We start from the raw sequence: 23,863 nt of genomic DNA, 5'->3' as shown, positions 1-23,863 counted from the left end.
AGTATTTAAGGGTTTGGTTCAAGCATATTCGCAGATTTATGTCTCGTGATCATACTATGACGTCTTTTCATCATTTTTGTTTCGGAATTTCTTTTTTCAAAAATGACACCTGGAATTACAGTCAATCTGAAACGCAGTTGAATGGCTGACACAATCTAGTATCTCTAGATTTGACTTGTATTCTGAATCAATAATAGTTTAAATAACTGTAAAGTTTATTTAGCGTATAGAATCATGATTCAGGAAATTCTGGATGTATGTCGAAAAAAATATTAATGTTATTTTTTCATGAATGGACAGAACAGGAATAAAGAATTCATGTATTCATTCATAACCAATGTATTAAAAACAAAACAATGCAATTCAACATAAGACTCTGAAATTCATTTGGGGTCCATATCCATGTATTACATTTTTCTTGAACCAGAACTGTTTCACTGAAATAATCCAACAACATATCTACGAAGTCCAGAAGGTTTTGCTCTTCAAGATATCCACATTAAATAAATTTAGAAATTTCAATGATAAATTAAAAATTAATATTCTTGAGTCCTATATTTCCGGTTTCTAACTGTTAAACTATTCTTAAAAACATCATAATTGACAATATTAAAAATCAAAGCTATTATTACAATGGATAGCAAAGGTTACCACCATTCTAAAAATAAAATGGAATAAATTAAGTGGGGCAAATATATAAAAATAGACGATACCATACCAGAGTTTAGCATAATTGCTAAAGTTTTGCGAGTTTATTGTGCTACCTCAGGACATTATAATATAATATTCAAGAATTAACAAATTCCAATTATAATTGAATATGTATTTATTCTTGCTGCATTGCTAAAAATAATCTTGAAAATATTAATATACTTTAGATATTTTTCGTTGACTACGTGAGTTTTAAATTTAATAAATGGTTAATTGAGAAAACAGAAAGAGGTAGCAATTGAAAAATTCTATTTAGTTGAAATTTACAATTAAACATGAATTAATACTTAATTAACACAGATTTTTCAAATTTTGCAGTTCCAGTTTCTTTTAAATTTGAAAATAAGATTAGAACATGGAAATTGTAGTGAGTCGTGACTTTTATATATGAAGTCAGTAATGCTGGCATAGTTCTGGCGAGGAAGTTCACTGAAAAGAAAGACTTAAGTGAGAGCTAATTGGTATACCCCCCTCCCGCAACCTTTTCCTGCCTCCCATTCGGATGCATATTCTAATGAGAAGGATTTAAAAGCAAAGCTTTTTGTTTTTGGTTAGAGGTAAACATCAAAGTTAGCTAGTTAATTAATTATATTGAATTGTAAAAATTTTAAGTCAGTAAAAACAAGGAACTTCAAGTTCGAATGCAAAAATCAAATATGCAAAATTTTATATTAATTTTCAAATTGTCGAATTGATTTTTACCATATTGAACCCCTTATATTGGCTAAAACCTTCAATTCAATATACACTATTGAAGTCTTAGAATGAAATGTAAAATCAATCTTTAATGTCTCCCAACTAGGGTCAGATTTTGCAATATTTGTAGAATTTTTCAAGACTATTATTATGAGATACAGAAAACAGTTACTTAATAATAAGAAAATAAAATATTTTGAAAATAGTGGCCATTAATTAACTTGGAGAGGTCATTGCCTGATCAATTCGCATTTCATAATTATGCTTACTTGCATTCAGGAATAGAAGGGGGATGAATATGCGTCTTATCCAATTTTCGGGAATTATCTTTATTTCAACAGTAGTAGTAATATTCAAGATAATCTTATCATTTTAACATAAATAAACAGACCATAATAACATGTTACATCATTATTATATATAAACTTTAAAATTCTGCTATTAAAATTATAATTTAAGTCTTGATAAACTACCCTTCTTCATCGAAAGTCTATTTTATTTCTATGTGTGACATTAAAGCCTTTTTGTCTATATGTTTGATTGGTCCTTACTAGTACAAGGTGTTAATTAATAAAAAGAGCCGTAGTATGCTAGTACTTTTTATATGAGTCGGTTAAGATATTAATTATTTCATATCAAACAAGGATAGTTTTCATCAATCTGTAAATATTCCTATTTAGTAACCGATATGGGGGGGGGGGGATAATTAATATACAGGCTGTTTTGAATGATAGGCTCTTTTAATTCAATTACCATTCCGTCGACATTTGCACAGAAATACTTCTCAATCCATATGATCTAAGACAGAGAGAGGGATAGCACTATTATGTATGATTCAAGAAGGGTATTTTAATTGGACAACACTTCAGAAACATAATAATGTAATTTCAAGAAATATACATAAATAACAAGATACTTTGTAGTATTGTAGAGAGAAAAGTTTGGATCAGAAGCAACATTTGCGTTATTTTTACCTTATAGGACAATAGAAGAATCCAAATTATATAACCTGGAGAAAAAAAATAGTATAATATATTAATTGTTGCACAGCTTTGCGATCTTGGGAGTAGGAAGACGAGCCGTACATTTTTGTAATAAGAACGAGTCGTTCTACCCAGCTAGATAAAGAAAATATACATATATAGTAAATACTTGATCTCCTAAAGAAATCCTTAAAGTCAAAGTAAGAACAACAACATTAATATTAATCCTACTATGGTCTTAATACTTGTTATTAAATATCAGTTTACATCTGAACCACACAAAGTCTTCGTATTATTTTCGTGCAACTTTCTTGCCCCAGATCTCGATTGAATCGATAATATATCTAAGGTGAACCATATGTACGAGAATAGTTGGGTTCGTGAAATGTAATTTAGAGAAATGGTCTCTTTGCAACCAAACAGGCAGTAGGCCAAATGAGTATTTGGGAGGTGATTGGTCCTTTTTATTGATGAGGTACCAAAAGCTCGGAGGCTTCTACTAAGAAATCATTGTAAATACTTGTATATGAAAAATGATAAAAAATAGTTATCAATGCAAGGTAAACTATGAATTATAAGAGATTGAAATGAAGTATATGCAGGGGGCAGAGAGGGGATGAGGGCAAGATACTAGTCCCAGTATTTAAGTGTAAAAGAGAAGGGGGTAATTAATTTGCAGACTCATGCATCGATTGGATAGTTTTGTCGAAGTATCTAATATTTAGCATACTGTAATAAATATCATTTTAGTCAATGTAACGATAATTGAATGGATTATACAATACGGAGTTCCAAGCCGTACCAGGCGGAAGGTGGGAATTAGCCGTTTTAGATCTCTTGTGGAGACATACTTCAAGATTGCTGTTTTTGCGAAATTATGAAATGAATTAGGAAACTAGGAGACATCGAAAATACGACCAAAAAAAAAAAGTAAACTTTGGTTAATACATTACGAATACTCTAGAATAAGCTTCGATTACAAATGGATAAAACTATGGAACAAAGAATGCGTTAATTTGTCTTGAGTTAACAAGGATACAATTTTACTAGTAAAATACAAGATCGAAGAGCTAAAAGTCTAACTCTACAATACAGTATCCTGATATCGAAAAGGAAAATATATCGAAACTCAAGTTGATATATATATATATATATGCTTTTCATTGGAATTCAAAATTACTATAGAATAGGTTTAATAATTATATATATATATAGTTTGATAGAAATTGTCATGAAAAATTTTCAATGTATAGCAGAAAAATTGAATTGACTTAGGATCAACCTAATATAAATCAGTTGAATATAAAGTAACACACTTTCATATCTATGGATTTCATTCCTAAGTATAGAAGTGAATATTGATGGAGTGACGTACAGAACATGTGATGTGATGTGATGTGATGTCAGCAATTCTGATGTCAAAATAGAAATCGTGTTTTATATTTTTTCTTATGTGGAACCAAAATTACTGACATTTTGAGATTCCACTAAAGGCGGGTAATCTACATTGATATGGTTTCAAGACGTTTAAGAAGATGTTAAAAATCAGAAAATAAGAAAAAAGGAACATGAATAACGAAGGTTTGAAAATGTTCGTTTTGAACCTTTGCACTTTCAATTCATCTCTTTATGAAACAGTGAGGGAGACCAAAAATTCCAAAATTCCAAAATTCCAAAAATAAATTAGTTGTTACATCTGAAAATTAATTTTATCCATCTATCTCCCCAAGATACTAATCTTGACATTTGGACGTGAACGAAGTGAAAATTGTTGGTATGGAATACTCATATTGCATTTGCAACAAGCCAATTTGAAGTCATTTTCATTTTAATTAACTTCAGCCCCTGACTCTCTAGTTGTCAATATGAATACCTAATGTAGTAATGCTATGGAAAGCAATATGAATTAAACGATCAAACTATAATTAAATCATCAGTACACTTCTGAAAATAAAGAACATCTATTACATTGATAGAATTATTGCTCGGGAGAAGATTCCAGTGAGCGTATCGGGGGATACATAACAATATGTTTCAAATTTCTAAGAAAATCTGGTAAGAAAAGAAAAGGAGATGCAGGCCTTTCCTCTTAGGTAGAAGAAAGATCATTGAAAAAGAAAAGGGGTTGACATGAATATTGTGATTCGTTTTTATTACGATTCAAGATCCAATCAGTTTCGAACACATCACCATCACCCGAAAAGAAGATGCTGCATGAAAAAGGGGGCGGGCGGGTGAAACATGGTTTTAATATGTGGCTGCAACCAGCAATGAACAAATAAGGAATGTAATAGAAATATTCTAGAATTCGCTATATCTCGTCAATATTCTGTCATTCTTTTTTTTTAATTCTTCACAAATTGTGTCTAAAATAGCACTTGCGAGTCTTTTAGGGGCTTTGAGATATTTTTTTCGTTATGATTGGTATGGGTACTATAGCGCTACTGGGTTTTCAGGAAGATATTCAATCGAAATTCATTGAGGAGAGATTTCGAAGAGTATGGCCCAGCATAGCATAGTACAGAATAGAATATTGCATAGAATATTGCATAGAATAGTCCAGTGAAAGAACTAAAGCCATATAGCCTCACTCACAGCCATAGTCAAAAGAAATATATACCAAAACGGAATAGAAGTCTAGGCCTGGGACCAGCTGGCCTGGAACTTTATCAGAAATCTCCGCAGGAATGCTTGAACAGTTGTTCCTGCACTTCTTTTCCTCTCGGATTTTTTTTTCTCCAATAGATTCTTTGTCGGATTAATATTTATTTTTAAAAGTTTTTTTTATTGATAAGGATAGATAAAAATATATTGACTTAAGCGGATGTGATTGATGTGGGTTTACGGATTTAGTAGATTTTGTCCCGTTATGGTAAAAAAGAAGCTGTGAGAAAGGAATGGTTCAGACTAGGACATTATTTGGTCTTTTCTTCCTCCGGGAAAGCGAACTTTGTGTTTTTGTTTTCTTGGTAGTTTTGACTATTCCTTAATACGGTAGCAATTGTAGGGAAGGGGAAGAAATGGGTTTAATCTCTCTCATTGTGAGCCGTGATTCCGGGTTGCACGGCATATTTTCTTTACCAACTCCGGGTATACTTTTGGACAGCTATTTAGTTTTGTTTCTTTTTTTTATTCATTTTGTCATAGATTTGATGGATGTATCTGATATGATGTGGATTATGTTGATTCATTCTAATATTTTTATTCCAATTTGTTCCAATTTGTTCTAATTTGTTCCACGGAGATGGAGTAGAGGTTTATTCCAAATCATTTTTATGAGACTTCGTATACAATCGCGTTCTCTCATTGTTCCCCCTTAAAGACATATTGAAAGAGTCTCATAGCTCGACGTTGATCTAGACTTCAATTATAACTCTCTTATATTTAATGGAAACAAACCTTTTTCGGTAGCGGTAAAAAGATTGCATTTTACATCGATAGTAGTGCTACCTCTGAAAACGGTAAAACCTGAATTGAGCGAAGCGTGGTTTCTCTTGACCCGTTCGATCGATGTGGTTCTCGTTGATGGGACAGTTTCTAAAGTTTTATTTTCGAGCCAAAAAAAATAAGATCAAATAACGAAAAAACATTAAATGATAAGAAACAAGATAAATATCACGTGTATTACAAACTAGTCGACTAACAAACTAGTCTACAAAAACTTTTCTTCATGTCCATTTTAGGTCCATTCTACCAAATATTTTTCATTTTATTTTTTCAATAAAATTTTAACCCCACTTTAGTTTAAATTTCAATTTTTTATTTTTTTTTGGTTTTTCTCCTGTCCGTGTGCCTTCCCATTTTGGTTCTAATTTTTTATATTCGTTTCGTTTGATTGCTCTTTAACTGGTTTTATACGATGGATTCTTGGTATTTTTCTGGTTAAACAGATAAGAAAGATACAAGCTCAAGCTGGATTATGAACAAGAAGAAGATGAAGATTAAAAGAACAACAGAAGTTTTCTACTGTATTTTGTTTCCCAAAAAGTGTTCATTGCTGGCTGAATCATGGTTAGCCTAGTTATCTCTTAAGTATACCTTTGTTTCTATTCTTAGACTCTAGTCCAGTCCAGTCCAGTCCAGTCCAGTCCAATTACTGTTATTGTTCACTGATAGATTGATTATTGTTGATGTCAGTATCTGTAAACTTTAAGCTGTGTTTGTGTATTGTTTGAATGAAACAAGTTATCATTTTAGGCCATATGTGCTGTGTCAACAACACTTTGCAGTTGGAATTCTTTTTCTTTTTGTTGAGATATATCTTAAACAATGAATACTTTGAAGTCGCGTGATTTTATTCTATTAGGTTGCCTACAACAGTAAAAGTACAAACCAAGCGAACAATAACAATGTGGTGCATAATCACAGCGATCAAACAATACCAAGTTATAACCAATGTATGTATTTATTCTTGGTTGTACATATTATTACATTCTACTAAGCCGGTGATGTAGTTGTTAGATAATGATTGTGTCATCTCCCACAATCTCAGTATCAAAAAACTCCTGCATAAAAAAGTACTAATTGAAATTGTTTTAACATGGCCCGTAATTTTTAGAATTCATCACAAATTTCCCTTAAAGTGTGGGCCACCGCAAATTTACTAGAACCACACTAATGGACCGAGACTGCGAGACAGTTCAAGAAATTATTCAAAATGTTTCTCGAACATCTAAAACAAATGAAAAAGAAATTTAGTACAAAACAGAATAATAACCGTTTTTACATAATAACGACAACGATAACAACAACATTGATTTTGCGTTCTTTAGGCAAGGTTCCCCCTTCCTATTCTCACTCTCGATTTTTATTACTTGGGTTTTTGTTCTTATCCTCCTTCGGTTCGATGAACCGTCCAGGTTCCGACTACTTTCGCCAGAATTTCTTTAACCTCTATTTCCCAAACAAGGTTCCACAATTTTTCTTGTATTCCTTAACTCGACAAGAAACTACAGAGGAAGACTAAAAATTTAATCAAAAGACAAAATTTGATTATAATTCGAAAAGACAAATTATTGTTATTGTGTTATTTTTGAGGTTTTTCAATTTTTTTCACTGCAGTTCACCTATGGAAGTTGTCCTTCTCTAATAGCTTTTTCAATTTGAAGTTGTTCACTTCCAGGTACAGTCGAATCCTTCATCCCTCAGCCATTATTCTTGAGGTTCTGAAATAGGTATTTTACTTTTTCAAAATTGGCCTCTTATTTTTTTTTCTTTCCCCTGCTGTCTCTACCTTGTTCAATATGTTTTTTTTCATGCTGGTGTTTTTCTCATTATTCTATCCAGCACTTTGCATCTGTAATATCTTTTTCTTCCAAACTTTTTTCTTTTTATTTTTTATCGACCTCTGTTCCTTGGGGAATCGGCATTGCTACTGCTGTCACCACCACCATAAGCAACTTTTTTCAACATATCTTACGAATTTTGTAATTTCATGTATCTTGTTACTACATCTTCTTCTCTTGTAGTTGGTGGTTATATTTTTTTTTTTTTTGAATAATTTTTTAGTGATTATAAGACCACCACTACAACCATTGAAAATAGGAAAAAAAGGCTCAACAATTACATGTACAACTAATAATATAATCTAATTCATTTTATTATTGCAAGAATTTTCTTTGCAGCGTTTTTTTTTGTTCTTGTTCTTGTGCTGCTCCAATTTACTCTCATCAGAACTAAACTTTCTTCTCCCAAGCACTGCTATTATTACCAATCGATATTCTTTTCTTTTGTTTAATTATATTTTGTCTTATTTTATTTCAATTATTGATATTTTGATGTCTCGACCAACAAATCCAGCAGTCTTCCGAAATTTTATTTTAGAAGTTTATGTGAGATTTTGTTAAAATTACACCGCTAAAACTTTGATAGTTCGAAATTTTATTACTAACAACGTTAAACTTATCACTGCTGTTTTCCTGCAGTTTTGCCCTTTTTTAAACAATTCTCTTTCTAGCCCAGCAGTTTTCTAATGAATTTATTTATTTATTTAATTCTTTTTTTTTTATTTTTTTTTTTTTCGTTCTGGTTGAGGTCAATTTGGCTAGACTACTACGAGAAATATTTATCTCAATCTTATTCAACCCACCTCTTAATTTCCAATTTCCAATTTTCAATTTCATTTTTCAATTTTAGTTTTAGTTTGGTTCCTTGATAGGTATATTAGTTAATTTCCTAGAGTCTTACTGATAATTCTCAGTGATTATGTTTAACCATTTCTTGAATAATCGTATCCGTTAAAGTTCTCTGATAAATCTGCGCAATTGTTGAAATAGTTCCCATCTCTTTCCGTCTTAACTACTGTTTACTGTATCCGTTTCATTTCTTCGCCCATGTACTGTATTGATATATTTTCCTATTTCTTTCTTCTCTCTTTGTTTGCTTGTTTGCTTGTTTCTCTCTATCTTGTTTCTTTCTTTCCTTCCACTTTATCCTAGTTTCTTTTTTTTTTTGTTATTTCGTTATATAGGAAACGTCTTATTATACCATCGAGCATTAAATAAATAAAATTGTTAATTTAGTTTTTATTATACGTACTACTTTCTCACGCCGTTTGTTCAGATTATTCCCAAATCACATTCTTCCACTCTCTAACTCTCTCTTCACTTCCTTCGGAATCCCACGATTATTTTCATCATCATTATTATTACTATTATTATTTTACTGCTACTGCCACTCCTACCACTTGTTCATCAAGCCAAGTCTACATGTATGCACGTATGGATTTGTATTACACTTTTCCTGTTTGCTGTCAAGTTTAGACAGTGAGTTTCTCATGGTCTTTTTCACCACCTATAACCCACTTTTCTCCAAGAAATTACACTCTAACCCACTAGCTATATTTTTTTGTTTTTGTTTTATTACTCCATCCTGTCTCATTTCTCTTCTTGTATCTCCTATCGTATCGACTCTTTTTTCCAGAATACTACCACTCTTAAACCTCTGTCTATTCCCTCAGCTTTTATCGACATCGAGGTTTCGAAATTGTATATGTCTAAAAAAGAAATAGCCGTAATACCAAACATAATTGGACATTTTCCTTGTAGCAAGTAAGTTTAATAATAATAAACTATAATATTTTTAATGTTATTATTTATTATTAGTAGTGGCAGTAGCAGCATTACTATTAGTGTTATGGAAGTTAGTAATTATAAAATTTTCTGATGCTGCTAAGATTATTTGAACATTAAACTTGATTGATTTTTGAGGTTTCTACGTTAAATGTTTCTTTAAAACTTTTAATCTCTCCGTACATTCTCATACTGTAAGTATGTTTTGGCTCAAACGTTCCGTTCTTCAAATTTATTCCTTATTTCAGATATAGTCTTTGAAGTTACTGTATCTTGTATTAGTTTCTTGCTTAAACCTTAGAACGAAAAGCCACAGACACGCACAGATATATCCAACTTAGACATTATATATCTTGATGGAATTTTTGATCAATTGATTGTATAAATAGACGTTAATATATTCTATAAATTTTGGAAAAGAATTCTTGACTAATCTGAATTTTTAGATTTTTTTAAATCTCTTAATACTACTATACTGTTTGACTTAATACTGTTGCTTAATATTCGTTTCGTTCAAATTAAATTCATAAACCTGTACTATTTCTAACTAATAAGCCACACCGCTAATACCATTAATACTACTTCTACTAATACTACTTCTACTAATACTATTAATAATAACTAATAATAACTCTATAGAGAATATTTTAAACGCCGTCATTAAACATTAATAATCAAGACTACTAATAATTAATAATTTAACCTTATAAAAACTAAAAGATTTTTTTAAATTAGATTCAATCCAAAAGAGTAATTTTATCTAGTTTTACAATACCATCTAATCATTTGAACTTAACTAAATTAATATAGATAATATTGTAATAATCAGAAATGTCACAAACCTTAGCTAGCCAAGTATTTGAAGCTGATGACCTTTTGTTGCTGGACAACGAAACATTAAATGGTATCAATATGTTAAATGACGATAATCATTTAATCGATTACAAGGATCTAACTGAAAGCTTCAGCAAATTCACAAATACAGGTTCATTTACTGGAAATAACTATGGTATTTCCTCTAATAGTTGTAGTAATACTACATCGCCAAGTGTTATAGACAAAATAAGTAGTAATAATGATTCTATTTCTACTGCTGATAGTTCAACTACTATGACCCCAGTAGGGTTTTCTACTAAGAATAATAAAGTTGATTTAAACTTTAGTGAATTTATTGATACATTGGATCAAAGTGATTTTAATGTAAATAAATTCTCATATGAAGATAACTCTGTTACATCAAACGATAAGTCAAGTAAGTTTGCTAATCAAGTAGAAAACTTATTTAATGAATACGAGTTTGTACTCAATGATAGATTTGAAGATACTGGCTCTGGTTCTCCACTATATGACAGAAGAAACAGTGAAGTAGTTTCAAATATCAATCAGAATTCTAACAAGTATACCAGAGGTTCTATTTCTTACAACGTTGATACGTGGAATTTTGATTCATTGAATTCTGTTCCTGAAAGATCATCCGACCCATCTAGTAATACTTACAACGGTAACATGAACAATACTTTTCTTTCACAACCTTTGCAAAGCGAAGTCTCTCAAGTTTTAAACAACTTCGCTTTGAACTTTGGTTCAAATAACAAAGCAACTATCAATAGTAACAGATTTTCATTACCGGTAATCGAAGATTCTGTTAGCTTTAGTACTGATAGCCCATTTTCTTTCAATGAACTATTTGATAAGGATAACTTCAATCCATCAAACTTACAATTTAATCAAAAACCAAATAATGTCATTGCTGGTCAAAGAAGAAAATCGTGTGTTTCACCAACTTCACCACAATCTGGTAACTCTACAATTGCTACTTCCAGTCGTCATAACAGTATTGTAGGGAATAATAGCCAATTTGTCGACCAATACGTCGTTCCATCTTTAACTGCATCTCCAGCCGCAAGATTAGCTGCTAGCAATGTTGTATTAGAATCAAACAGAAGAGCATCCACCAACTCTGTCAAGACAAGGATGAATGCTAAATCAAGAAGAAGAAAGTCATCAGCTAAAGCCAACAACAGTGAGGTTTCAAAGATACTATCTCAAAACTCTGTTTCAAACATTGTTAAGAATTTAACTGCATCAAAGAGAAATAGTTCTATATCGATAAACTCTAATGATGAAATCGAAAAGCCATTCAAGTGTGGTGATTGTACAAAACAATTCAGAAGAAGTGAACATTTGAAGAGGCATATAAGATCTGTGCATTCTAAGGAACGTCCTTTCCCTTGTAAATACTGTGATAAGAAGTTTAGTAGAAGTGATAATTTATCACAGCATCTAAAGACACATAAGAAACATGGCGATTTCTAATTCTTCCAAGTTTGTTTGATTTGAAAGGGGCAAAAGGATTTATAATATCTTACTGGTAAGGTTATTAAATTATTTTCGTTTATTTAATTTAATTCAATAATCAATAATTATTACAACAATGAATTGTTTTGAATTTTCTGGAGGATATTATGACAAATGGGGAAATATTATGAAATATTGATCGTTCAGCTTGAATGATTTTCTCTTTTCATATATTTCCATAGAGATATATTCTAATTTTTTTATTCTATTAATTATTAATGTTTTTTTTTTTTGATTTTTTGGGAAAGCTTATCTCCCACCCAATTCCAATTACAAACTTCCTATTATAATTAATTAATACACCTATATATTTACTTATATACAGTTTAATAGGTTTAGTAAACTAGAAGAAGTCGACTTTTTCTGTATGATCCCAAACAAAAACTGATTATTTGTTTCCAATTGTATTCTCCGATCTAATAAATAAAGTTTAATTCAAAAAAATGTGTTCAAACACATACTCAATAAATAAGATTCAATAAATATCATTCTCGAAGATCATTATCCGATTACTCCCCTGACCAATATCAATACTCAGTCCTTGTTTTGTTTACACTTTTAAAACTGTTTGTTTTTATTCGACCTGGCTGATTTCTATACTTAGTGACATTTTGTTTCGGTTTTTACAGTTGCGATATCAAATTCCCGATCGAGATTTAAAATTCGAACCAGGATTTAGATCAGGTTTTAAAAAGGTTCGACCATTGCATAAATTCCTAAGTGTCGAGGTAAAGTTGAACCATATAGGAGTTACTGGTTAGATTTTTGACTATCTCATATATTTGAAAGAGTCGTGTTCCAGCTTATTATATATATTTATATAAACTTTTGTTTATTTTAGATAGGAGGAAACTGGGTAGCAGCGTTTGTCTTAAGTTTATCGGTTCATTTAATATTTTATTCTTAATATATTAGGGAAAGATAGACAGGTTCTAAAGATTATTAGGTTTATTTAAGCTTGGAAGTTATTTCTATTACATACTATACATGATATCCTATACAGATTGTTGATCCTAACTAATCAAATTTTGATCATTTATTTATTACGTTACAATACTGATTTCATATTCTTCACAAATTCGAAAACTCATTAGAGATAATAATATACAGATCTTCTACTAAATGAGTGGAGACCATCAGTTTAGATCCAATACATCTCTGAAAGATGATGCTGAAGGAGGCATACTAAGAAAAATGTCTCTTGGAAGTCCATTTCAAGATAGCTCAAAATTTATTAAAAATATTCATTCATATTTGAAATCAAAGAAAAAAACTAGCAAGTATCAAAACAAACCTGATAGTACTATCAGTACCAATAATTCTCCAAACTCTGATGATTTGGCAATAAACATCGATACCTCTTTTGATATCGACGAATCTCCATTGGGACTTAAAATTACTTCAAGTGACCAACAACCATTTTCAAATATATATTCCTTATCACCAACGAAATTGAATAAGAATAAAACAAATGACACTTCAATACAATTAAAAAGTTTAGATACATCATCGAAAAGCAAACAACCTTTGCCTTTTACCGATCTATCAAACGATTTAGATATAATTTCCCAAAGTAATTCTGAAATTACCAAAAGATCTATCATCGATGACTCTTCAATCAAAAGGAACTTGTTAGACTTAAGGTTAGATAGCCCAAAAAGTTCACCTAGAAATGATAAATTTAACCATAAGTATAATAATGCTGTTCATAAAAATCAAGATAGTTCAAAAAAGGATAGAAGAAAAATTAAAACTCAAAGAGCTCAATCATTAAAGAGAATAAATTCAATGTATTCTAATCCAAAAGAGCTAGAAAATTCCATTTCGAAAATGAAAGAAGAATCCAAGGATGATTTGAGTTCAATGATTCCAAAACAATTATTTGAGTCTAGATTATCATCTAGTAATATATCTGTATATTATAACAAAAGTAATAACGAAAAAGATCATTTCCCAAGAATTACTGCATCCACTTTGAAAAAAATAACACAGGATAAAATATATGAACCACATTATAGTGCATGTTATATCGTCGATTGTAGATTCGAATATGAATATAGTGGCGGTCATATATTAAATGCAATGAATGTTCCATCAAAAGATGAGCTAGAATGGGAGTTATTAAATGAATCAATTCTAAACTCAATGGGAGATAAACCAATTTTACTTGTTTTTCATTGTGAATTTAGCTCTTATAGAAGTCCAATAATGGCATCACATCTGAGAAATTGCGATCGAATACTAAACCAAGAACAATACCCTGAGCTGCTTTATCCAGACATTTTGATTTTAGATGGTGGATACAAGTCATTTTATGACGAATTTCCAAAGTTATGCTACCCTTGTAATTATGTATGTATGGATTCTCAAGAAAACTTAGCAACAAGAAATCAAGAGATGGGTAAATTTAGGAATGATTCTAAGAGAAACGTCTCAAGAAATTCCTCATTATATCGATTAACATCAATTTCAAGATCAACTACGAAGTTGAAGACAGCAAATTTGATAACCACCACGACCAATGATACAACGTCTCAGCTTTACAAATCACAGACATATAATTCTTCTTTTGCTTCATTTAAACCAGAGCCACCAAAAAAATCAATATTCTCTAGATACCAAGATAATGATTCCTTTGAGAGCATCATAGATTCGTCGCCTATAAGTAGAAACTCTGCAAAGTTATTTTATGGAATAAATAATCTAGAACCCACCTCAAAATCTATCTTCAGTGACGATACCCGGGATTATGAGATCCAAAGTCCAACTATAGGTCAAATATTCTCTGAATCAAAAACTACTAATCCTTTTAATGAATCAGATTCAGAGTATTTAGATGATGTACCTTCAATTTATGAAACTCCTATTAACGACACTTTTGAAAGAAATATAGAATTTAACAATAATTCATAATAGACAATACTTTATTAATTAAGAATATAATTTTGATTATTCAACTTTACATAATATTTAATAACTAATCAATCATAATAATTAATCATAATAAAATATAATTACAATTCATATTACATATATTTACAAGTTGGAATGCCATTTTTATTGGAAACAAGCAGAAAAATCATGAAAGATCTGGATTTATAGTTACTACATTCCCTCTACCCAAACTCTCCTTCAAATCAGTTCCCCATCTTGATGGAGGCCATATTACTTTAACAGCTTTTCCAATTACTAGGCCTGACGATATTGGTCCAAATTTATTACTATCTATTGAATGAAAGACATTGTCACCTTCAACCCATAGGTGATTTCTTGGTATAGTCACAGTTTCTCTCGGATATGGTGCTTTTGTCTTTATGGTATCATACTGTATACCTTTTATTCTTTTGCAATATACTGTGCTTGGATCTGATGGTGCCTTAAATAAGATAATATCATCCCTATGTAAATTATATGATTTTTGGCAACCAAATTTCCAAAGTAAAACCCAATCATTGGAAATTTCATTATCATTAGGATTCAAAGTCGGTCTCATAGATGATCCTTTGATATTAGCTACATAGCAAACGTTATTATTGAAGGTCATCATTACAGGAATCCAACTCAAGGTAATAAATGCAATTTTAAAAGAATTCACTTTAGCCATCTTTAATTAGTTTCTTTGTCTATGTAGAAGTTGCAATTTCTAGAACTCTCTTATAATGTATCTAATCCCTCACCCAATTCGCTAGTCCAATTCTTCAAAGAATAGTATTGTTGTCGTATTCTTTATTTATCTATCCATCAAATGTAATAGGTTCAACAGCGAATACCTTGGTTTAAAAAATATCCCATATTATACCAATCTTCAGAGTGATAATTTAACCCTTGACCAATCTTTCCCAATCATAACTCATGTACCAAGTTTCAAATACTGTTTATAGTTGAATCAACTATCTTTTCTCGAATTTTTCATGCATGTTCAAGAATTAATTTAGAGGATGTTGTTCGGAATATAAAGAAACTTAAGGTGTAATGAGAGAAGAGTTCAAAAGTTTAATATGAATTAATTAACTTTTTAAATATTTATGATATATCTATAGTTTTATATTTAATTATGTATATAAATTTATTATCTTTAGTTTATAATTATTATCAAAACACAGATTAAATGACTTTGAATTTTATTTCGAACAATAAAAGGAACATTTCATTGAATGTATGCTTCTCTTGGAATATTGTTCAGACTGCTTTGGAAACCTTTAATGGCAATATCGTATGACCATCCACTCTGTTCAGCCAACATATATGTATATTCTGCGTTTAGTTTTGTTTGTAAGTGTAATTTATTCAATAATTCTAATTGAATAGAACTCAAACGTGCTCTAACGTCAGGTGGTAGTTGTAATGTTGGTGCTAATTGTACGGAGTCGATAGCAGGAGGAGCATTACCCATTATTGGAGCTTGAGGCATATTCAACATGCCATTTTGTTGTGCAATTTGTTGCGGTTGTGGTTGTGATTGTGATTGTGGTTGTTGTACAATTGTCTTTGGTTTGACCCATGCTGGTGTTACATAGGGTCTGATTGTCAACAGATCTGATGCAATGACGACACTGTTACCCATTGGAACAATTACCCATGTTCTATCAAAGGATTTTTTCCCTAGCTTTTTATCAGCTGAACTATTGCTACCATGGTTAAATCTTCTTGGTCTACCTTTATTACTTGTGACATTTGGCTTAGCGGTTTCATCAAAGAAACCATGCAATGTAATCGTGAATCCATTAACTTGACCATAAGTAAATGATTCCATCGAATATTCATCGGGTTCATCTTGTAAATGGTGTTTACTCATAGGAATGGAATTAAAGATTTCACTAATAGCCTCTGGTCCAGTGGCTAATTTTTGTTGGATTGAGCTTTCAGTAGAAATCTTCGTAATATTACGAGAATGGGATAAGTAATAACCAAATGCAGGGGTCTGATCAGAGTTTTTGACACTAATTGGTGGTACAGATGAATCTGATGACATGGAGAATTGAGATTGTGGAGTATATAATTGTAACAATTGTGATCTATCTGTGTCCCATAAATTCAAGAAATTTGAGACAAAATCGGTTGATGATTGACCAAGCTGGTCATTTTCAAAGAAAAATGGTTGAATTTTAAATGGAAAAGAGAATATACTATCCATTTTTTGAGCGTCTCTAACCACAACATTATCCAGCATCACTAGTTTTGGGAAAATTCTTAACATTTCTGATCTGTAAGTTCTTTCATTTGTAACTGGATTATTTGTCATCAACAACTCTCTCAAATTCTTGAATTTATTCTTCCAGGCTTCCATACTTTTATATCTACTTATTTGATTATTAGCCAAACACAAATTTTTCAAATTTGGGAAAGATTGAGCCAAAGTTGTAATACCATTAATATCTCTCAGGTTATTATCCGATAAGTTCACACTTTCCACTATTATTTGTGGTTCCTTAGAGGCCAATTTCATTAATGCTGGGAACATCTTTGACTGAGTAGTCATAGTTGAGAATAAACCCTTCTGTTGTAATTCTACATCCGTATGAAGACTACCTAAATTTAACATCTTATTCTGTGGGTCATAACGCCTGTACAGAAAGCCTTTCAATAACTTAACTGTCGGCGATTCATCCTCAGCACCACCTAGAATTTCTATCTTCAAATTATTACCAGCAAACCTCATACCATTAAATTTCTTTAATGTTTCAGCATCACTCTTACTGGATACATAACCTATTACTCTATTCCCATCTATTCTTGGTTCTCTTACTGAAACTCTCGAGTGACGGCTAAGAAAGTTAATCAAGTCCTGTACACTCCCATTCTGCCAGTTATAGATGGCGACCTGAACCCTGTTGGCCATAGCTTGCTGGTTAGCCATGGCGTTTATATTGTTAACGTTGTGAAAATTATTCATTGCGCAAAATGCAGCTACCAAAATGGAACACTAACTAATGTCTGCCTTCTACAATAAGAGTAAATTAACAATAAAACTAAGCAAACTCGAAATGGATATACAATGTATCACAGGGTTCAATTTATACAAAGCTATATTACCTTCAAACTATTAAAATTTTCAAGTGATGATGAAGTTATATTTTACATATAGCTTTATGAAAATTTACTAGTCGGTCTTAAATGAAAAATTGGTGATAGTTTTAGCAAAGGAACCTGATTATATATTATATAAGGTACATAAAAAATTGTAAGTAAAGGGTGGATGAAGCCTCTTTGTTATATGATATATGCATTATTGGTCGTTAAAGGTTGGTTGGAACATTTGAGAAGTTATTTGGCTGAAAACAATGTTAAAACGTGGTAACACTTTGGTTACAATCTTATTCGAAACCACGTGATACAATAAAATCAAGATACAGTTCAGCAGCAGACTGTAGATTTTGCCAAGGATAGAAACAGACCAAAGCTGTCAATTGAATAACTACCACAGATCATTATCTAACAAGTCTAATGTTTTGACTAAAGTTTTGTACTCTTCCGAGTGAAAATACTCTTGCAGTTTAATTCTAGAGTAATAAACTGGACAGTCGTATGAGTTACATTTAACTGATATAGCAGAACCCATTATCCCTGCATCGTGCGTGTACTTGTATGAACATATCCTGCATGCGGTCAATGTTTTCTTCAATCTTTCTTGTTTTCTTAATTGTCTCTGCAAAAGTTGAACTGAAACAGTGGGTTTTTCATTATTACAATGAACACATAAATGTGTTTTATTTTCTGCCATTTTCTCTTTACAGTTAATACATGTCATACATTTAACATTTGAAAGAGTATTTGTATTTCTTCTCGAGTAGTCCAATTTTAAATTCTTTTTAGAAGCCGAAATCCAGTCCTTTACGCTGACACCTAAAATATTAAATATTCTATCTAAAGGTGGAATTAATGTTTTCATAATATAATACTCAGCGTCTAATTCCAAGTTAGGGTTCTTTAGGAACTCTTCTGGAGACACACCTCTTTCCCTCAGGATTTGACCTTGTTTCCCCTTTACTATCAAATAGGGAACCCTTTCTTTATATTGAGGTTTTGCTCTATGATCATTTTCCATAGCCCTCATAGCTACTATGGCTCCTGCTGGCGTACTTTTTTCACTTTTATATGTACCTAATTTTGCCTCTTTTGCAAAACAAAAATCTTGAATTGAAATGCTACCGGTTTCAATTCTAGCAAACTGTTCTAATAAGTATTCACTGATTTTCGATAAGTTTTTTGTCTCAAACAATAGCCTTATCGATTTTTCAACAATATACTGTTGTGCTGCGTGGCCATCTCTCCTAACGGTTTCAATACCTTTGGCATCAAATATTGGTTCTTTTTGAGATTCTTTTTCAAACGAATAACCAACATAACGTTTCTTACTCAACAACAAACAAGGGTGGTATACCTTCTCAAATTTTAGAATAATCGGATCAGGATTTTGCTTTGTTACTTCTTCAACAATACTCCTTCCAATCTTAAAAGATTCTTCTCTTGACTTCCCCGGAAGATAAACAAATAAACTATCCGTATCACCATACACCACTTTAGCACCCCAATTGTCATTGCTTTCAATTAAGTTGATTGCATTTTGGAGTGTATCACGTCCAGTTTGAACAATGCTATCTGCTAAATCAGAACATGGCATTCTTCCAGAAAATGATGCAGAAGAATACCCATAAGTAACATTTGCAAGCAATTTCAATGCTAATTGCCTATTATTCATAATTTTGTTAAGATCTGAGGAAACATTCTGGAGTTCTGACATTGTATTCTTTACCATCACACGAGTCTTTAAGATATCAGTCAACATTTTTGAAAGGATAGACTTTCTTACAGTAGACTTCAAAAATACTACCCCATTTGGAGAAATTTGGATATCATCTTTCAATAATTTTAGTAGATTATTAGGAATTGACAATGTAGTTGCACCGATTTGATTTCCATTGGGTTTTAAATCTTCAACTCTTCCAAGCATTGTGGAATAACAGTAGTTATAGGCAATCATAATTGATGGGTATAGAGATTGAAAATCGAGAACAAGCAATGGACTTTTGTAGAAGGCAGATTCTGGCTCCATTATTAATGGAACACATTCGAGTGATCTCTGGTCTCGTACTTTCTCTTTACTAGGTGATACCAAGAGAAATTCTTCAGATTTGCAAAGTCTTATCAAGAACGATTCAACGTTATATTGTGAACCACGATAATATACAGAATAAAAATCAATTCCAATCAATCTGGATTGCTCTGTCACTCTAGTTATGTATTCTTGTTTTTTTAGCAATAACATGTTACATCTTACCCTTGTCATCCAATAGCTCATTACTGTTTTAATCTCTGTCACATCATTGCCATTCCACATCTTGGATAAATCACTAAAAGAAAAATGCGGTAACCTCTTGTTTAAAAGTTTGGAACATAGGTTCTCTATAGTATATTGATTAAAATTAGTTGAAGCTCTCATCGCCCTCCAAATGTTAATTATGTGCCTTCCAGTTACTTTCACACCGGATGAGCGATTTGAACCCCACTTATCAATATATCGAGATGCTTCATCTATACTGACTCTAGATAATTCTTCAAGCAAACTTTCCTTTTGTATGAACCGATATCTATCAATAAGGTAACCCCAAGATGCCGACTGTACTTCAAATCCGGACAATATATCTGGATCAAAGAAAAGTATCAAATCAATCAAAGCATCAAACATATCTATCTCTGTTTCATAGAAACCAATTGCCGATGAACCTGCTGCTTGTTCAATTCTTTTTAAATGATAATTGCTTACTTCGGTTTCAGGCCCACAAAATATCATAAATCCTTCACTTGCAACATCCAATTGAAATGGATAAGTTTCATCGTCAATTTTCCATGCTATCAACCTAACTGAATCATTTTTAGGATCTGGAAATTTTGATCCTATATTATCAGTGTGAACTTCTAATGTAAAATGTGTCAAAACATCATGTATCTTGAGCTTCCTTACTTTAGGGATCACAGGATTTTTAGATTTAAGATATGATCTGTTAATAGAATAATTTTTGTCAATTTGCGAGTCAAAGCATTTTTTGGGACTCTTTAAACTCCCAGTTTTTACATTATTATAAGAAGGTGGTTTCGGAATATATTTCCATGTCGAAGAGTATTTCGTTTCAGAATGGGATTCCAACATTATCTCTTCATTATCAAATTGAATAGGAATTTTACATCCTAGATGGTGCGATCTGATTTCAAACCTTTTCCCGGCATACTTATAAACTTTATCTTTGAGATCTATCGGATTTCCGAAATATGGATCACAATAATCGATTTTTGGATAACCTTCTGATTCCAGATCATTTAAAATGTCATTAAATAAGATTGGCGGACTTCTGAATACTAGAGAGTTGTGACTGTTTTTAATACCGATATTTTTATTCATCATCTTTAATTTTTTAGAATTATTGTCTACATTAGAAGTAGAATCAATCTTTTTACATTTTCGTTTCTTAAACGTCTGTGTCATAAATGTATCCATTGAAAATATCTCAGAATTATTGTCTATTTTACCTACTGGAAGACTGCTTATATCTTCTTCATCTAACATATTTTTCAATTCATTTTTTTCGTCTTGACAGGCTTCTTCATCAATATCAATTGGAGTATTACTATCACTGTTTTCATTTACCTCTTCATACTCATTGATAAGTTCATCTATATCTTTCCTTGAATTGGTATTGCTTTCTGATTTTTTAATGTCAGCCTGGTCATTCTTTAATAATTTTAACTTGGGCCATAGTTCTGCAACCGATATTGAAGGAGTATCAATTTTATCAAATCTCCAATCATTATAAATAAATGATTCAAACTTTATTTGCTCATCTTTTAAATTATTTGAATTAGAAGCTGCTTTTTCATATAATCTTTGGTATTCAGCAGTCCGCTCAAATATAATTTCTTTCTCATAACGCTCAAAAGGCTTTGGTTCTTCATAAGGTTTTAGACCTGATTCTTTTCTTAGTCTTTGTATATCCTTGAATAAATTTTTCGTAGAATGAACATAGGAAGTTTTAAAGTGTTTGTAACTTTCGTTAGTTTTTTCAATGAAATCATGGTGTAATTTAATAAATTCCAGGTCATCTCGATTCCTAATAAATTGAGGGATGATATCAATTTCAATTAGCGAATTTCCTATTCTTGGATATTCCTGTGTAGATAAAGTATTAGTATCACAAAACCGTTCGATAAATGAAGACAAATCCTCATTATTGAGTATTTTATCCAAATCTAAAATTGTATTTAAAATAGGCTTTCTGAAGTAACATTTATCTAATTTGATCCAAGAACATCCAAATAAATTGTAGTCTGAACTAAACTGTAGAAGATATGGTATATGCGATTCAAAGGTCTCAACTTCATTGTCGAACATCACACCGTCTCTAATCAAATCAGAAACCTTATTAGAATATTTAGGATTCAATAATGAAATCTTGTAGAATAAAGACCAACCGACATTAAACCCATAAAATGGTATAGCCTTGACAATAGAAACGTTTGCAATATATTTCAATCGATTGCCATCACCATACCTATTTGTTTTCGAACCTTTAGCCTTGTTCCTCTTAGAGGATGTATCACTGGTTTTTAATTTATCTTCAAACAGCTTATGAAGTCTAGCACATCTCTGATTCAATTCCAATGATGAATCATAAACATTCCCATCATATCTGATGTAGATATAAGGAAATACACCATGTACATGACACAATACAGTATGGCCAGTGGGAAGTGAACCATAAACTCTAATAACGGGCACACTTTCAAATCGATGCAAAGGTAAACTAGAGCCATATTGGGAGTCTAATTGAGTTGGACATGACATATAACTGTCATAACAGTTCATCTGTACATATATACCGTCATCTATCGGAAGTGATGAGGTAGCACCAGATATGATATCTTCTGAATCCATCGTTGTAACATAATACCAAAAACTATTAAAAAATCAATGCAACTTCTTGAAAAGCTTTAAATATACCAATTAGAGAGTATAAAAATGATACAATGTATCAATTTAGAAATCCTTGTCTTCCTTTTACCTCAAATTGTTCTTAAATAACCAGTTTATCAATATTTTTATATTAGATCAATATGAATGTTAAAAATCGAATTTAAAGAGTGTCTGATATTGAAGAAAGAAAAGGTTTATCAATGTTTAAGTAATGATAAGGAATTGGTGATATCTGGACGATACATAGATTAGGAACTTATTGAGGAAGCTGATTTGGGCTATAAGAAGTATGGATAATTCAAATACTGCTATTTACATCCGAGTTAAGGGTCAGAGGCCCAAAGGTTTTGTAGACCCTTTGCCATTTGAATGGAATCTGGAGAAAGAGAAGCGGTTATGGTCGATAATCTCAACTCTGGATAGCAATAGACAGCAGATTAATTGGAAATTGTTATCAGAGACTATTGAAGTTCCTGAATATTTTTTAAAAGAAAGAAGTTATACATTGTTTAGTAACAATTTACAGAAGTTAGGGAAGTTCATCGACAATAATAATACGAGCAATGATCCTTCTAAAGTAATACCAGGAACTAGTCAGACTGGTGATTATTCAAATTTAAAGGCACTTGATGTCTCTAAAGGAAGCATGGACGGGAAAGACATGTGCCAAGATATGAAAGAGATCAATGACCCAAATTATGTAGATTATGATGTGGATAATGAAGACGAAACCGCCGAATTAACTTTACAGAAGTTACAAACTTCAAAGATACTGACTCAACAGAACCCAATGAAGATTAGAAGTAAAGAAAGGAAAGAAGAATTTCAAGAAACTTCAGATGCTGATTTATGGTCAAGTTTAAGCGTTAGTACTTCTGCTTTAGAAGAAGCTTTGATGGATAGAATGCATATATAATTAGGATCCAAAGAATGCTAACAAATGAATATGTTTTCATTAAAGAGATATTGAAATATTAATTAGCTATTACCACAAATGATTGATTGGACTTCATAAGAAAGTGCATAGGATGGACAATATTAGGGATGGTTTATGGAGATCACGTGATAAAGCCATTTTT

At 31.4% G+C, this 23,863-nt stretch overlaps 6 protein-coding genes across 6 annotated transcripts; 3 read left to right on the top strand and 3 right to left on the bottom strand.

The window, feature by feature from the left end:
• Window positions 1–10,291: 10,291 nt before the first annotated feature.
• On the top strand, window positions 10,292–11,776 carry Kpol_1013p21 (uncharacterized protein; the record flags this gene model as incomplete). The annotated part of the gene is made up of 1 exon (XM_001646158.1): window positions 10,292–11,776. One exon carries the CDS (start codon window positions 10,292–10,294, stop codon window positions 11,774–11,776), a length of 1,485 nt encoding a protein of 494 aa, XP_001646208.1.
• A 1,164-nt stretch (window positions 11,777–12,940) lies between these two features.
• On the top strand, window positions 12,941–14,731 carry MIH1 (putative tyrosine protein phosphatase MIH1; the record flags this gene model as incomplete). The annotated part of the gene is made up of 1 exon (XM_001646157.1): window positions 12,941–14,731. One exon carries the CDS (start codon window positions 12,941–12,943, stop codon window positions 14,729–14,731), a length of 1,791 nt encoding a protein of 596 aa, XP_001646207.1.
• A 166-nt stretch (window positions 14,732–14,897) lies between these two features.
• IMP2 (endopeptidase catalytic subunit) lies at window positions 14,898–15,422 on the bottom strand (the record flags this gene model as incomplete). The annotated part of the gene is made up of 1 exon (XM_001646156.1): window positions 14,898–15,422. The coding sequence occupies one exon, from the start codon at window positions 15,420–15,422 to the stop codon at window positions 14,898–14,900; it is 525 nt and encodes a 174-aa protein (XP_001646206.1).
• A 543-nt stretch (window positions 15,423–15,965) lies between these two features.
• On the bottom strand, window positions 15,966–17,711 carry MEX67 (Mex67p; the record flags this gene model as incomplete). The annotated part of the gene is made up of 1 exon (XM_001646155.1): window positions 15,966–17,711. One exon carries the CDS (start codon window positions 17,709–17,711, stop codon window positions 15,966–15,968), a length of 1,746 nt encoding a protein of 581 aa, XP_001646205.1.
• Window positions 17,712–18,233: 522 nt separating this feature from the next.
• Window positions 18,234–22,745, bottom strand: REV3 (DNA-directed DNA polymerase; the record flags this gene model as incomplete). Its single annotated transcript, XM_001646154.1, has 1 exon — window positions 18,234–22,745. One exon carries the CDS (start codon window positions 22,743–22,745, stop codon window positions 18,234–18,236), a length of 4,512 nt encoding a protein of 1,503 aa, XP_001646204.1.
• Window positions 22,746–23,073: 328 nt separating this feature from the next.
• ATG29 (Atg29p) lies at window positions 23,074–23,700 on the top strand (the record flags this gene model as incomplete). Its single annotated transcript, XM_001646153.1, has 1 exon — window positions 23,074–23,700. One exon carries the CDS (start codon window positions 23,074–23,076, stop codon window positions 23,698–23,700), a length of 627 nt encoding a protein of 208 aa, XP_001646203.1.
• Window positions 23,701–23,863: the final 163 nt, after the last annotated feature.

The sequence above is a fragment of the Vanderwaltozyma polyspora genome, genomic scaffold (genome assembly GCF_000150035.1).
Source record: "Vanderwaltozyma polyspora DSM 70294 KpolScaffold1013 genomic scaffold, whole genome shotgun sequence".
NCBI lineage: Eukaryota > Fungi > Ascomycota > Saccharomycetes > Saccharomycetales > Saccharomycetaceae > Vanderwaltozyma > Vanderwaltozyma polyspora.
This window is presented reverse-complemented; position numbering and strand designations above follow the sequence as displayed.